The sequence below is a fragment of the Ischnura elegans genome (assembly GCF_921293095.1).
Source record: "Ischnura elegans chromosome 13 unlocalized genomic scaffold, ioIscEleg1.1 SUPER_13_unloc_1, whole genome shotgun sequence".
Taxonomy (NCBI): domain Eukaryota; kingdom Metazoa; phylum Arthropoda; class Insecta; order Odonata; family Coenagrionidae; genus Ischnura; species Ischnura elegans.
The window spans coordinates 14,265,943-14,281,912 of record NW_025791657.1 but is presented as its reverse complement, the minus strand read 5'-3'; the positions used below and the strand labels follow the sequence as shown (position 1 = coordinate 14,281,912).

Here is a 15,970-nt window from a genome sequence, read left to right as displayed (position 1 = left end):
CCTTTTCCTTTCTTTACAGGCTATTACTTTACAGCTTTCCATTTTTAGAACACTAGGTAAATCCACCTCTATTACCCAGGTAAAAATATTTGGTCTGTAACTGAGCTGGAACAGGGGTGGAGCTAAAGGTCTGTAGCTGGTCTGGAACTGGGAAGAAATTGAAACATTGCTCCAGACCAGTTTGGTCTGCAACTGGTCTGGACAACGGGTGGGTAAACTGGTCTGGACCCAGGTATAGCTTGGTCTGTAACTGGTCTGTATATTGCTCTGGAACTGGGCTGTTCTCAGGGAGACTATGTGGTCTGGAACTAATCTGTTCTAGTGACTAATTGGTTTATACTACTTAGCCTGAGACTCAGGATAACTAAAAGATCAGTCAATCTCATTGATCTGACTGGTTCAGTTCAGCTAGTAAGGAAAAGGGAACAGCCTAAACAAATAAATCTGAGAAGCATACTGAAGGTATTTCCCAGCCAGCCAAATATGACTGAGATAAAGGCATACTGGATAGCAGAATCTTCAATTGTTACAATTGCATTCTTACATAATCAATTTAATACATTGTAAATTTTGAAAAGCGATGATACATCTCTATGATGTCTTCAGCTGTAAGGGGCAAGAAAGTTAAGTAATTCTTACTACAATCAAAAGCTCAGAGTTAATGTATCCCCAGATTATGCCAGTATAAGTGCAAATGGAATTCAGAATTTAACAAATGTCAACCCGATCGTAAGATATTCATTGTACTCACACATGGCAACTGCATTTCAGCTGTGAACTCCCATCTAAGTTGATAAAACATGTTAGCATATGACTTTTGACAAACCATCAATAACATATCCCCTGCAACGGGAAATTTTGGATTCGTATGGAGGTGGATGATTTTCTATGCAATAAAATAAATCCATACAGGCAATTTAACATTTATTGATGTACTCAAAACATTCTCTAGTACTAGTAACACAGTTAACATGTATTGTAGTAGGGAAAATGTCTAGTGTCCATCGCCATCAATCCTGGAAAATGAGAATTGTAACATTTAATAACCAGTTAAGTAATAAGTACTTAAGGTAACTTAAAATTGTTCCACATATTCTCTAACATGGTTATTCAATTTCAAGAGAAACCCTTCATGCACGAATGAATTTATTGTGAGACTTAATACTTTTATGCCATGAAAAACTGATAACAATGTGGTTTCTAACGCGAGAACAGTAATTTGAAATATTTCAACTTAATCGATCTAAATGAATAGTATTTTTAATATACAAGTTAAGCCAAAGATCAACCTAAATTGTTACCACAGTGAGAACGTAGTAGTAAATAATCTTATATAACTATTGGGTTGAAAGAAGTAGTTCATTAATTGCATTAGTCCTAAAAGTTGTTGATACTAAAGTTCGTTGATTTACTATCGATTGTAAAATTATGTTCCATGTACTTACATTAAAATAGTCAGCGCAGCAGAGATGGGTTGATGCTGACCAATGCATCTTCTTTAAATCTCTACGTGCTGCAAGGAGCCACTTTTTCCGCAAAACCGGTAAATAAAAACTTTATCCGGCGTTGATTTCATTGTGATAGTATGCAATTGGCATGAAACGGTATTTTTTTCGATTCCTTTTTGGAAATTTTCACTTTGAAAAACGTTATATTTTCCTCATCCATACGTTCTTAAACATACAGTTACTTGTAAAATGCGGTTTTAAGACACAGATTAATTCACAAAGTCGGAAACTACTGTATCTACGAGTGTAAACATTCCAGCATTCCATTCCAGTGCCAATGGCTGTTGGGTCACGTGGTATAGAAGATGGCCGTCGGTTGTTTTGGCGCAAGTTTCAAAATACGATTTTTAATACGTTATATAATGGGAAAAAATTGTAACTCAAGTTTTTAATCCGCAAAATATGTATTTACCGCTGCTACTACATTCTTTTACAGAACTAAATTTCTCTGGAGCAGGTGCACCTGCTTCTTATAGGTGCGAGGTGTACCATCACGAAGGTACCTGAGGGACTTTTTAGATATTTTCCTCTTCAACAAATGCTTTAATTTTAATGGGTTACTGAAATGATGCACTACGTTCACCTTATTACCATTTTATACACGGTGTTCTGAATTGAGATCCATTTGCATTTGAGGGGGTAAATAGATACTTTAGTATATTATTTAATGCTTCCATAGCCCAAATAAAGTGCGTAAGCGCTACTATAGTAGTCTATAGTACATATACTACTTCCAGCTATAGCTGGAAGATATTAAATTTTTCTTACAATCAGCTCATTAACTGCACCCCTTCCCTACAGAAATGCAATGTAATTTTTTGAAAGAAGATAGGTATGTTAGTATGTAACATATGTAAGTGTAGATGTTTGGTGAGTGAAGGAGATCTAAGGAAAGGTATAGTGCCATGGAAGAATCCTTCTTCCATGGTAGTGCTACCCTTGCCTTACCCTCCCTGGAATGTAGAGCATGGGTTGATGGAGGGTTAACTACACACCATGGAGGGTACTAGCCTTCATTTACCCTATGTCTACCCACCATGGAGGAGTTCATTTTTATTACAGTGGAAGTTGTGGGCAAAACGTTTTGCCTGAAATTGGTAAATACATTGGAATTAGAATAAACCATTGCAAATTATTTTATTGACTGCTAACTACTTTCTAAAACCCTATTTGATATTTCAACCTTCATTTCTTATGCAATCATTTAGAAGTAATATTTATTTTTACCTCGCATATTCATTTTTTACTATCTTACCAAGCTTGCTTAAATGCTTAAAGTTTGCATCATATATTGAGACTAATATCATAAGTACTTCTGATATTAGTCTCAATTTATGATGCAGCCCTTTCTAATGCCATTTGGATATCCAAATAACGCAACTCTCCACAAGCCATGATTGTGGGCAGTGGGTACCTTTGAACCCATGTGAAATTCATCTATGAAATAACAAATATAAAATTTTTTAACCTTTCTTGAAAAAAAATGAATGGGCATTAAAAATTGACCACTCCATAGCCCAGGATTCCTAATTCCATTAAGTATCAATGCCTGATATACATTATAATCATTTCACTGTTACAAATAAATTTTAAGAGCAATTGCAGATGACCGAATAAAATATCAGATCTCATGTCACATCAGAATCCAGACCAGTTGACTCACTTGGAATTTTTCCAGAATAGTTCCAGACCAGTTGAAACTCATAGAATATTTCAGCATAGTTACAGAATAGATGCAGACCATCGAAAATTACAGTACAGTTACAGACAGTTGATCCAGATCAGTTACACACCATCGAATATTACAGCACAGTTACAGACCAGAATTCCAGACTAGTTACAGACCATTTTCCTTTGCCTCTCTGAAATCCAGACCAGTCCAGTTCTGTTACAGACCAGTTACAGAACAAAATTTAGCCTTTCAGACCAGTTACAGACCAGATCCAGATTAGTTACAGACGAAATATTTTTACCTGGGGAGAAGGATGGAGAGGAAAAAAAGAAGTGCTATCCATGGTCGAGAGATTTTTGGTAAAGGGGAGGGGAAGGATGAAAGTAAGGATATGGTTAGAATGAAAGGGCCTAATGCGAATTGGCGTCACTTTTAATTAAAGGGGTAAGTTCAAGTTGGGAGCGGCGCAGGCATGGTGATTCGTAAAATCTTCAATTAAGAAGGGCAGGCAAATGATGTTTTTCTATCACCACCATAACTGGTTGACTCACCATCATAACTCCACGCACATGTTGCTTGTACTGTTTTTCTTAAAAAAATGAACAATATTAATGTAAGAGTATTTTCCATAAACAAAAGAACAACACTTCCTACGACGCATTATGGTCTAACAGCCTGCCATTTCACTTGATGCCAATAAACATCTTGCTGCTTCTTTAAGTGAAAATTTATGTTTACCTTAAAAGCAATTCAATAAAATTTAAAGACAATCCATTTGCTTATTCGAAAAAATAATGCAAAATTATCTTCTCCCATAAAACATTGCCGTACCGGTAGTTTTGACCGGTAAAAATTTAAAAACTTATCTGATTTTCTATTCACAGTATGGGAATAAGTTGCGTTATTCAAAATGTAGGCACTACTTGTAGTCCGAATAACCTACTACTTGGGTAGTGACTGCTATTTAACTTGTAAACATTGAAAAAATGTCTGAAAATCTTTAACCGCCGGCATGGATGAACGCGATGACGGATGGTAACCGTGACGTAAATGACAATATTTACATAGGCGTATATATTTACGTATTTTCACCAGGCGATGTGAAGAAAAAATATTGGAGTAACATGCTCGAAATGCTCCAAAAATTTATTTGCACAATATGTTTTGTATAAGTTTACCAAACTACACAGTTGTCTCCTCTCTTCCTCGTGCGATGGGTTACTTGCCGGAAAAACCCATATATTCTTCTCCGCTTTCTTCGGTGGTGGAATTGTTTGGCTGTGTGGGGTGGGGGGGAGGTTCACGCGGCGTTCCTACCTCTGAAATCGTGCGTGGGGCTCTTGATGACGGTTAAAGTAGTCAAGTTGCACCATTTGTACTACCTGATCAAGTCGAATCGATCCCCAGTGGACAAGGAACGTGTAGGCAATACGCGAAGGTCGACTTCGGAGAATAACGGAGATGGCTGCGCCAGGTATGGGGACCGACTTTTGAAAGTGACTGTACATCCTGTACATTATTGGTACCACAGCTCTACTCTATGTGATGCATCAGATGTTACATACTTTATACCAGTAAGTTACCAGTCTATTAATACACCAGAAGTGTACACAATTTGTACACATCAATTACCTTTTTTGGGTACACAAATGTCATCACAATTTTACCACTGTGTCGCGATACCAATAATTTACACTCATAGTACAGAGATATTACCCCAGAAGTGTATGCATAGTCCATGTTTTCTACCTTTCCTTACACTTTTACTGTACTTACAGGCCATTCTCACCAATTGTACCCATTTTTCGTGCATGTCATGTACCATATTTTTGTCAAGTGTAGATCAAAACTCAGTGTTAGAGGACACTTTTGTCGCAAAATAACTCACTAGGTTTAAAAAGAAGATTTTATTAACATCAGTAATGTGGCTTACTTGAAGTACTTAAAATACTTCTTATCATTATTAATCAGACAGTCAATTAACAGTTGTACTAGTGTCAACATTTTTTCTCCGAGAACACAAGAGTATACAATTTCTCCATGTTTCCGGTGCAACCGCGTAGGTTTGTTGGTGATGACAACAGTTTTAAAAGGTCCCTTGCTCGTGTGGAAAAGCGTACATTGGTGAGACTTGCCGTTCACTCAAGATACGGATGCAAGAGCACCGAAGGGCAACGAAAAACAGGTAATTCCAGCTGTCTGCCATATCGGAGCACGCCTGGACCCCGGGACACGACATTAAGTTTGACGACGCCAAGATAATAGTGAAAGAAGGCAGATATTTTTCCAGACTCATTCGCGAATCCATTGAGATAGCCCGGACGGACAATTTTAAAAGAGACGAGGGCTACCATCTGGATGCCCATCGGAGGAGGCTCATTATGCGGACCAATAAGAGAGCGGCAGCCACAACTGGCGGGATTGACCCCCTGTATAAGGACAAAAATCGTGGACCGGCATCATCTTCGACCTGAAGACGCTGGCAGCAGTGCCAGCGAAACTGTTGTCATCACCAAAAAACCTACGCGGTTGCACCGGAAACATGGAGAAATTGGAACCTGAACACCACGGAAACCTACGTAGTCACACAGAGCATACAAATTTACATTTAAAAAATTCCATCGAAAACATATCACACAACATTTATAATGAGCCATAATAAATTAAGATAAATAAATAAAACATTAGAAAATATAAATGATAAATTTACGAGTGTACTACTAGTGTTTATCGGATTCCATCATCAGAACTTGGCTACAATACAGGTAAGTTTCCTACATCATTTGAAACATTTCGTTTGGCATTTATATATACAAAACTATTGGATACTAGAGGATCCGAAGTAAGAAGGGGCCTTCGGAAAAGGTCTCCCATTTCAGGTAGACACGAAATTTTTCGCGTTGTGTGCTCTCGGAATCTTCTGATAACTTTGTGGCGAGATTCCAAAGCTTCCCCCGAAAGTTGGCCAATTAGAAGCACCGCTGCCTTGGCAATTGATGATCCATGAAAGGGCACTTAGTGCAACGTGAGTATCATGTAGTACCATGAATACTTATCCACAAATAGGTATTTCGATTAATGTTTGATGGATATTAGGCAGTGCGCAGGAAAACGGGTAAGGTTTCGACGATTTAACATCTATTTTTTATAGCATTTTCTCGTCTTATCCTGGCTTTTCTTTTCGTCGATCCGTGCCGGGGTCTGGGGTGTCCGTGGCTGCAGAGGCAGTGGCTCCCCTTCCTGGGAAACCACGCTGTCGTCATCGCTGGCACTTTCTTTTTCTGGCGTCCGGTCGCGTCGGTGTTCGGGCGGAGCTGGGTTAGGGGATGGGAGGGTGGCCGTTTCGCTGACGTGCGACATATTGGAAGGGGATGGAGAGATGTAGCGGTAAGCGGCTAGAGGAGGATATGAGGCTTATCGCCCCGGGTGTAATCTCGAAAGCCTCGGATGAAATTGATTCCATTGAGTATGATGAATGCTATATCGAAATTGCCAAAACAACAAAGACCTTGAGCCGTGAAGACGGCTATAATCTCGCCAGCACGTGGAAAAGGGTCTTCAAAGAACCTGACCAATCAGGGCACACCTCCACAAAAAAGGCGGCAAACGGTGTACCTCCCAAACCAATCAGATGAAAAGTGATCGGTATTCACAAATTTGTGGAAGCTAGTTCCCCTTAACACCATAGAAATTGTACAACAATTACAATTTTAATATTTTTATTCCAATTATATTTTCTACCACCCTGCCAAGGGCTTTATAAAAATATTAATAAATAAACTGGGAAGGAATTGAGTATATTGAGTAAAATATGCAAGCCTGATCATAATGGGTCAAAAAAGACCCACTCGGGCATAATAATGTATTGGGATTGGTCGGGCATGCTATTGTTGAGTCGTTGGGGAAGTGGGGCAGTGGGAGAGGGGTGTGATTTTTCGTCGAGCTGTTCCGTGATTTTCTGTTTTTTTATTTGGCTGTTTATTTGGAGGGGGTGTTTTGGTTAGGGGGATTAATCTGGGCTGTTAGGTCCGCTTCCACGACAGCTGCTGTGCAGGGATGCCGACTTACAAATATTATTGGGGGGAAAAAGGGGATCTTGCTCCGGGAAATATTATAAGTAGTGAGTTTTTAAGCATTTTAGTAGAGTCATATGATCATCATTAGCGCCCTGATAACTCGAATCTCGATATCTGGACACTCCGGGGAAAACTACTAGCCTGACATCTTTTTCTCACACCAATAACGATTTCTTAAGGGGGCTCGGGCCCCCTCAGTAAGGTGTTGCTTAATTTTTATTTTTTTCTCGGATTTTTTATTTCTACCTCGTAAAATATGCTATGGGGTGCAGAATGGATATCCTAAAAATTTCAGCTCAATTGTTTGACTTTTATATACAAAGAGCATAAATGCAATAACATTCTATTTTCCCGATTTCTTAATCACATCATTTTCAGGAGTAACGCACGATTTTGAAGCCCTTTAGTGACAAAATTCGCTCCATTTAACGTCCGCTTAACAGTTTTCCAGGAATACAATACTTTTCCGCGAGCTACAGGAGTGCGTCACACCCCTGACGGCGAGCTGGTCGCTGGCAGGCGGAATTCACAGTCAGCGACCGTCCATGCCTTACGCCCCCCTAGCGCCTTCACAAGCAAAATCGGCCTAAGAAAGGAGTCGAATACTATGTTGGCGTTTTTCATACCGAGTGTCTAGTGTAGTTTATCCTTTAAAATAACTCCATCACTGTCCTTCGAACCTAACTAATGATAAAAAAAAGAAATTTTCATCGTAAGAATCCAAAAAATATACAATGTACGTACATGTGTAACTTAAGTTGCTATTACTCGAGAAAAACTTTTCACACTCGTTGCATGAATAAGGCTTTTTATTTTATTCTGTGTGTGTTCGCACGTGAATTTTGAGAGCACTCTTCCGAGAGAAAGATTTCTCGCAGATTCTGCATGAAAAAGTTTTCCCTCCCGTGTGCGTACGTGCATGTCTAACTAAGTCGCTCTTCTTGAAGAAAGACTTTTCACACTCGTTGCAGGAAAACGGTTTCACTCCCGTGTGTCTTCGAATGTGTGAGGTGAGGTAACTCTTGGAATTGAAGGAGTTGCTGCACAGGTGGCAGGTGTAAGGCTTTTCTCCACTGTGTGTTCGCACGTGACTGTCGAGATGACATCTCTGAGAGAAAGATTTCTCGCAGATTCTGCATGGAAAATTTTTCTCTCCCGTGTGCGTACGTACATGTCTGACTAAGTAGCTCTTCCTGAAGAAAGACTTTTCACACTCGTCGCAGGAAAACGGTCTCTCTCCCGTGTGCGTGCGTACATGTGCATTTAAGTCGCTCTTATTCCAGAAAGACTTTTTACACTCGTCGCAAGAAAACGGTTTCTCTCCCGCGTGCCTGCGTACATGTGTATTTAAGTCGCTCTTATTCCAGAAAGACTTTTCACACACGTTGCATGAATAGGGCCTTTCTCCTGTGTGGGTGCGTACGTGTGCGTAGAGAATATCTTTCCTAGAGAAGGACTTGCAGCAGACCTTACATATAAAAGGCTTCTCTCCCGTGTGTGTTCGCGAGTGACTCTTGAGAGTACTCTTCCGAGTAAAAGATTTCTTGCAGATTCTGCATGGAAAATTTTTCTCTCCCGTGTGCGTATGTATATGTCTAACTAAGTCGTTCTTCGACAAGAAAGACTTTAGACACTCGTTGCAAGAAAACGGTTTCTCTCCCGCGTGTATGCGTACATGTGTATTTAAGTTGCTCTTACTCAAAAAAGACTTTTCACACGCGTTGCATGAAAAAGGCCTTTCTCCTGTGTGTTTACGTACGTGTGCGTAGAGAATGTTTTTCCTAGAGAAGGACTTGCAGCAGACCTTACATATAAAAGGCTTCTCTCCCGTGTGTGTTCGCGAGTGACTCTTGAGAGTACTCTTCCGAGCAAAAGATTTCTCACAGATTCTGCATGGAAAATTTTTCTCTCCCGTGTGCGTACGTACATGTCTAACTAAGTAGCTCTTCCTGAGGAAAGACTTTTCACACTCGTCGCAGGAAAACGGTCTCTCTCCCGTGTGCGTGCGTACATGTGCATTTAAGTCGCTCTTATTCCAGAAAGACTTCAGACACTCGTTGCAAGAAAACGGTTTCTCTCCCGCGTGTATGCGTACATGTGTATTTAAGTTGCTCTTACTCAAAAATGACTTTTCACACACTTTGCATGAATAAGGCCTTTCTCCTGTGTGTTTACGTACGTGTGCGCTGAGAATGTCTTTCCTAGAGAAGGACTCGCTGCACACCTCACATATAAAAGGCTTCTCTCCCGCGTGTGTTAGAATGTGACTGTCGAGATGACCTCTACGAGTGAAAGACTTGCAGCAAGTGCTACAAGAATACCTTTTCCCTCCTGTGTGTGTAAGTTTGTGTACGGTGAGTTCACTTTTCTGAGTGAAGGACTCAGTGCACTCGCTGCATGAATATAGTCTCTCTTCCTTTCTCGGACCCACGAAATTGCGTAGATTTCTAATGCTAGATGACTTTGAAGATAAACTATGTGAAGTTGATTTCTCTTCCAGAGTGAAACTTCTCGTCAATAGTCCTGTATTTTTCTCGTCCTCTTTTCCTCCGCTGGCTTCCTTGATGAGCACATTTTCTTTTTGCATAGGCTTTAGTCTTTTCCTATTCAGCCCCCTTAAAGCCTTAAGGGTGGTAGGCTCGCAAGAACTGCTATTTCCGGTTGATGAATGTGCTTCCGGAGACACATCTACGATTGATGATTCTGCTACGGCATCAAAATTATGAGCAACAGAATGAATTGTCATGTGTCTGATTAGCTCATTTTTCATTTTGAACACATCACTGCAGTAGAAGCAATGATATGAATCTTCGTTTGAACTGTAACTGTTCCCTGTATTTTTGATCAAGCAATTAAGTATCTCCTCATTGCCTCCCATGATGGTATCACAGTCACTTCTTTCATTTCCACTTATTCTGATACACCTAAGGTTATGCGTGGAATTTGGTGCATCACAACCAATTTTCTCCCCATAAACAGCCATTGTGGCTTCACCTCTGCTGTTTTTTAGTGATTCCATATCTTTGCTATTAAATTGCCTATCGTCTTGAATCAAACTTGATATCTCATCAGTTTCAGAAGCACCACATTTATCCAATTCTTTATCCATTAGATTTCTTCCTATCCCTACATGGGATGCTCCAGCCTTGTTTGTTTGTGTCACCAAATATGTCGGACCAATGCATTCATCGATTGAATGATTCAATACATTTCCTTTCGCAAGCAGATATGAAGTTGATGTTATTTGAATGGGCATTTCTTCAGGAGCAGGGAGCCCTGGAAAAATAATTAAAACTATCTCAGTCATATATGAAATTTTCGACTCCTAAACCTACCATTTAAAATCGATTGAATGGATTCAAGAAGCCAGAAATCAGGTGGCTAAAATGCTAAAAGACATGAAGTTGAACCCAGAAACTCTCGGTATAAATCAATAGAAGGGAAAAGAGAGGGAAAGGATCACATATCATAAAAACGATGAGGATAACAGGGTTGTGGTGGAATGAAAAAGACCGAAATCACTAGGTATTATGATGTATATATAACTACATAAACACACATGCATACTCTTTACAGATCTGGCTCACAATCGAAGCAGAAAGAAATCAGGCCCCTTTTAGAATTGGTCCTTTGCACGACAGTATGTGATTTAATCAATTTTGTTTTATATTGGTTCGTCCCAAAGAAAATATTTAAAAATTGACAAATAATTTTTTTGCCATTGAATATTTTATGATTGTCAAATATTTTGTTAATTAAATGATTCTTACAATGACAATTGTAGATTTCGTGGCACTACGTATGAGTACATACAAAAAAATATCTTAATATTTCCTGAATTATTTCTATTTTAACCCTTGAAAGCACTCACCCCTTGTTTCCATTGTGGATTCATGGGCTACTGTCAAATTCTCAATCAGTGCTCTAGTCAAAGTAAAAGTTGCTACTAATAAAGCATCAACAAATATATCATCCACAATTAGTAACATCAATTCCTCCATATACACAGTAATTTGCAAGCCTTTTAGAGTACTCACAAAATGCCTCTGTTGTAGTCTTCTGAGGCATAGTCAAACTCTCAATTGGCTCCCCATCCTCACGTGCAGTAGGCTAAAAGTAAGCATCCAAATGTGAATAATGTATTATCAGCGGATTTAGAACTTTTATGAATAGGATTTACTAAAACTTATTTTATAAATTGTTTTCCAATGGGTATGTTCTTCAGGCTATCCTGTAATCTGCCTCAAGGAAATTATTGCCAGGAATTTTAATTGCTTAAAGTTAGATTTTTAAAATTACCACTTAAATATACACTAACTACCTCTTTTTTACATTGCGAAATCCATGTGATGATCCTCAGAGCATTAGCATATGGAGATATAAAATGTCTAATTTAATCTTATTCATGATGATTTAAATTCAGATTTTATCTTAATGACATAGATTCATGGAAAATAAATAGGGTCAACAAGGGAGAATAACCTTAAGCATATTTTGGATTATTATTCAGTTTAATAACACCAAACATTTTGACAAGTATATATAAATTAAGCAGATGAGATATAATGGAAAGTCATTCTGAGTTGGGTAATGAAAATCAGAAATACGTAGATGACGTCCTTATAGGACAAAAGGTGCATAACTTCAATGGGGAAATATGATGGTTAATTTAACTCTGCTATGACATTTGATATTTGGTGCTTACTTTAGTTGCTGTTACATCTATGGACTGAATACTAATTCTATTTTGTATATTTCTGTAGAACATCATTTGTTTGCCTGGAAATAGATCAACCATTCACAATTTATTTGCTTAAATGGTATAAGATAGTGCTTTGTGTATGACATTGTTTCACGAGTAATTTTAATATATCCGTGATAAAATATAAACAACAAATAAATTTTTCCACACTTAAATATATAGCTCCACCACCGACCAAGGTTACAACAGACTACGTCATTTTCAATATCTCATAACCTCACAGTCAGTCGGATATGTTAAAGCATTGGGAAGCCAAGTTACAACTGATGGATCAAGCAAGCAAAAATAAAGTGAGTCGACTAGTACAGGCACAGAGTGCATTCTACAAAATCGGATCATAGGAGAGAATACTGATTCTAAAATAAGGAAAAAATACATCTGACATTACATTTGAAGCATATTTAAAAATGGTAGCAAAGTTTCAAAATGGAAACATGCAGAAAAGTCAAAGCTTTGAATGTATTGCTCCCAAAGAATGTTAAGGATAAAAGGGACTGAACAAGGAAGTACAGAGAGGAGTGGGAAATAAGAATAGTCTTCAGTAAATCTTAACTTAATAGGTCAGGTGGAATGTGAGAGGGGAATGTTATGCTTTTGAATGTGTTTCAGAGGTCAGATTATTAAGGGTTAAAAAGAGATAAATACCATAAATATAATAGGAGAGAGGAATGGGAAGGCTGAATGAAACCAATTCTAGGGTTGAAGACTTATAATGGCAATACAGTTCATAAGCTAATCAAGGTCAAAGTTCAATAAATAGTTCGTAAATAGTATTACCTGATAAGAAGAGTCTTCATGCATCAGGTTGCTTGTGGTAACATCAGTGCAATCATTAAGCACACATCCTGCGTCATCATCGCTACTCTGATCTTCTTTCACAGAAGAGCACTTGTATGTTCCTGGATCACCCTATTGGAAAGAGGAAAACCCATTGATGCACTTCCTAAAGATTGATAAAAGAAGCAAAAGTGATCATACACAAAGCTTGAATAACAGGGTATCCATAAAAATAGATGTTCCCTGATGAAGGACTCTGGCTTCTTGATCAATGGGCACAAAAAACAATTGATGAGGAAAGTCAAGTCAAAAAGTATGATTGAAATCTTCAATCATAGTATACGACTGTGATGATACAATTAAAATTCTGGAATTAACAATATTCACACAGAGCTGACAAAAATTGCGAAGGAAAAGACAGTTGCTCCACTCTTGTGGAGTCGACGCAATGCTGAGCTGAGATGGCACTTTCTCTCTTAATTTCTTCAGGTTGTCAACAAGAATTGTTACAAAGAATAAGTCCATTTCATTTAACCTTATAATAAAAGTTAGTCATAGGAAAAAATTTGAAGTTCATTTTTTCATCATGCATCTACATACTACACCAAAAGTTGCCTTCGCCTTTTCCTGCCTATGAGAGGAAAACATTTTCTGTGCTAAGAGCAGCATAAAAATACTTGGAACCTCTCTGTGCAGAGCTCTTTTTTGGGTACTCTCGTTACCTTTGATGAGGGTCCCTACTCAACGGGGCACACGGCCCTTACCCACACGACTGGACCTGATCCTCTAACCCTATCTCAGCACGAATCCACGGTCAAATTATTGCAATACTAGCGTTTTTTTCAAACAAATATTGCATTTGATATTCAATAATCACCGTATTTAGTCGTGTAAGGCGAGCCCTTGTGTCTCCCGCGCTTCCCCATTTTTTGGGCTGGCTCGTGAGGAAAAACTTATCAGTGGTTTTGGGATGCGGTTTTATATAGAAACTTGGAATTCATTGGTCAATCGATAAATTAGAGTTAGGAAACCATGGTTATTACAGTTAAATAATGTCAGAATTGTAATTGTAATTCTGACATTATTTACCAATGCTAAACTCTGGAGAAAAAAACGATAGGATTTGATCTAAGAGTTTAAAGAAAAGGATAGTGAAGAGTTCGATCTGGAGCTCTCTATGGTGGGGAAACGTGGACACTGTGGAAAGATGAAGAGAGAAGATTGGAGGCAATTGAGATGTGGGTATGGAGAAGAATGGAGAAGGTAAAATGGACAGAGAGGAAAAGGAATGACCAAGTGCTGGATATGGTTGGCGAGGAGAGGCAGCTTTTAAATGAGATAGGGAGGAGACAGAAGGTGTGGATGGGAGGAGCACTTAGCGGTGAGGGGATGTTGAAAATGGAGATAGAGGGTAGAATGTTAGGGAAACGAATTAGGGAAGGAAAAGAATTTTTAGATAGATTGAAAGGGAGTAGGGCTTACACTGAATTGAAGAAGGCAGTGCCAGAACTAAAAGGAGGCTCCTAATGTGGAAAAATGGTTTGCAGCTTACATTAAAATTTGAAGGATTCCTGTAATCCGCACACGCCCTTTTTTCACTGGCATTTATGGAAAAAAGGTGTGCGGCTTCACTGAGTAAAAATGGTAATTCTTCTAAAAGAATTACATTTTTTTAGCACTGGAATTTTACACTGATTTCTAGCGTTGATAACAACAAAGTTAGTTAACACAAGGCACTAAGACTATAAGGCCAGCAGTCTGTTATTTTTAACGGTAAAATTTTGTTTCAAAGTTGCTTACTCACACAACAAAGTGAAGAATTCATTTATTGCATAGAGTAAATTGCAGTATGCAACAAAATATATCACTGCAAAAACTAATGGCAATATAACCACTTCACAATGGATTCTTGCAGTGAGGATGATCATTAATGAATGGGAGGATCAGACTTGACTGCCGAAGAGTGGCCCAAAGGTCTCGCTTGGCTGGGTCTCAGGCCGTGACTGAATGCAAACGACAATTGCTTCCCCAGCGGTTCCCTCGCATTGGCTAGAGCCAACATCTGCTCGTTTTCCATTGGAAAATCCATGACAACTATACCTAACAACAGGTCTTCTGCATATGAAAATGCCCGTCAGCTTCACCCACCATTTGGTGCAAAAGGATTAAGGAAAGTAGTGCAAGGAATTTTATTTTCTTGTAAATTCGGTTTGCAAGTTTGACACTAGGGCATCTTGGTTATATACTTAAAAAACCACTTTTGTAATACAAAATCTCTCAGATGATCTCCAGAGAATAAGACCATGGTGTTTTCAACCTCCTGACATCATGTTCTTTGTGATGATAAAATGTTTATGGGTAATTGCTATGGTTACATCAGTGCTGCCCTCATACAGGAATTTTGTCAGTTAGCAACTGACGACATGGTGTGTGAATGCATGTGAAATCCAGGAAATTAGATGGTGAAAGGGTATTTAAGATTTCATTAAAACTGCTTTTTGTTTTGCTTCCACTATGATTTCCAAAATAAATACGCCTGTGTTGAATACTAACAAATGAGCTTCCAGTCAACATGCTAAATTCCTACCTCCCAAGAAAACTTCCCCACTAGAAAACATATTAACTTAATAAACAAACAATATTCCACCAATAAAGGTCTTATTTGTTCTCATATAATCTAATGAAATCCTTAGTAACAATCCTTAGTCACCACATGAACAACATCACACACATGAAATACTATGGGCCACTGAGGTGCCCCTCGTGCCCACTGAAGGACTATTACCACATAATTTATCGGTCCCATGGTTTAAACTTAAATATAAGGCAAGTAAACTATAATAAAAATGTAGAACATAAAAAGGAAAAAAGCTTATTTTGAGATAATAAAAACATGTTTGAGTTATTAGTAACTTAGAATCGATGGGTTACCTTTAAACCTGGGAGGAAGGTACAACATCCTATCATTTAAAATGATAATAATTTATTTTTAACCAATTATTTGCTTCATTCATAAAATAAAGTCCATAACAAGGATTCAGTACATACCTGGGTATTCTCCTCAGGAGATGGTTCCTCCTTTGCCCCAACCAGCGTCCAGTCCAAGTGTGCAAAATTTGCTCCTGTGCCCTGAGCTTCCACCTTTTCACTTTGGGAAGCAGTTAAGGTATTGGGC

At 38.6% G+C, this 15,970-nt stretch overlaps 1 protein-coding gene and 1 long non-coding RNA gene across 2 annotated transcripts; both read right to left on the bottom strand.

Annotated features, from left to right (window-relative positions):
* Nucleotides 1-907: 907 nt before the first annotated feature.
* LOC124172314 lies at nucleotides 908-1,860 on the bottom strand. The gene is made up of 2 exons (XR_006868124.1): nucleotides 1,446-1,860; nucleotides 908-1,016 (listed from the first exon to the last, which is right to left on the bottom strand). It is a non-coding gene; the product is annotated as an uncharacterized LOC124172314 (long non-coding RNA).
* Nucleotides 1,861-7,559: 5,699 nt separating this feature from the next.
* LOC124172315 (zinc finger protein 84-like) lies at nucleotides 7,560-10,286 on the bottom strand. The gene has a single exon (XM_046551754.1). It carries the CDS (start codon nucleotides 10,273-10,275, stop codon nucleotides 8,071-8,073), a length of 2,205 nt encoding a protein of 734 aa, XP_046407710.1. The 5' UTR covers nucleotides 10,276-10,286; the 3' UTR covers nucleotides 7,560-8,070.
* Nucleotides 10,287-15,970: the final 5,684 nt, after the last annotated feature.

Bases quoted from the DNA above. Each gene is read 5' to 3' on its own strand.
- LOC124172315 (XM_046551754.1), bottom strand. From the start codon at position 10,275: ATGGAATCACTAAAAAACAGCAGAGGTGAAGCCACAATGGCTGTTTAT.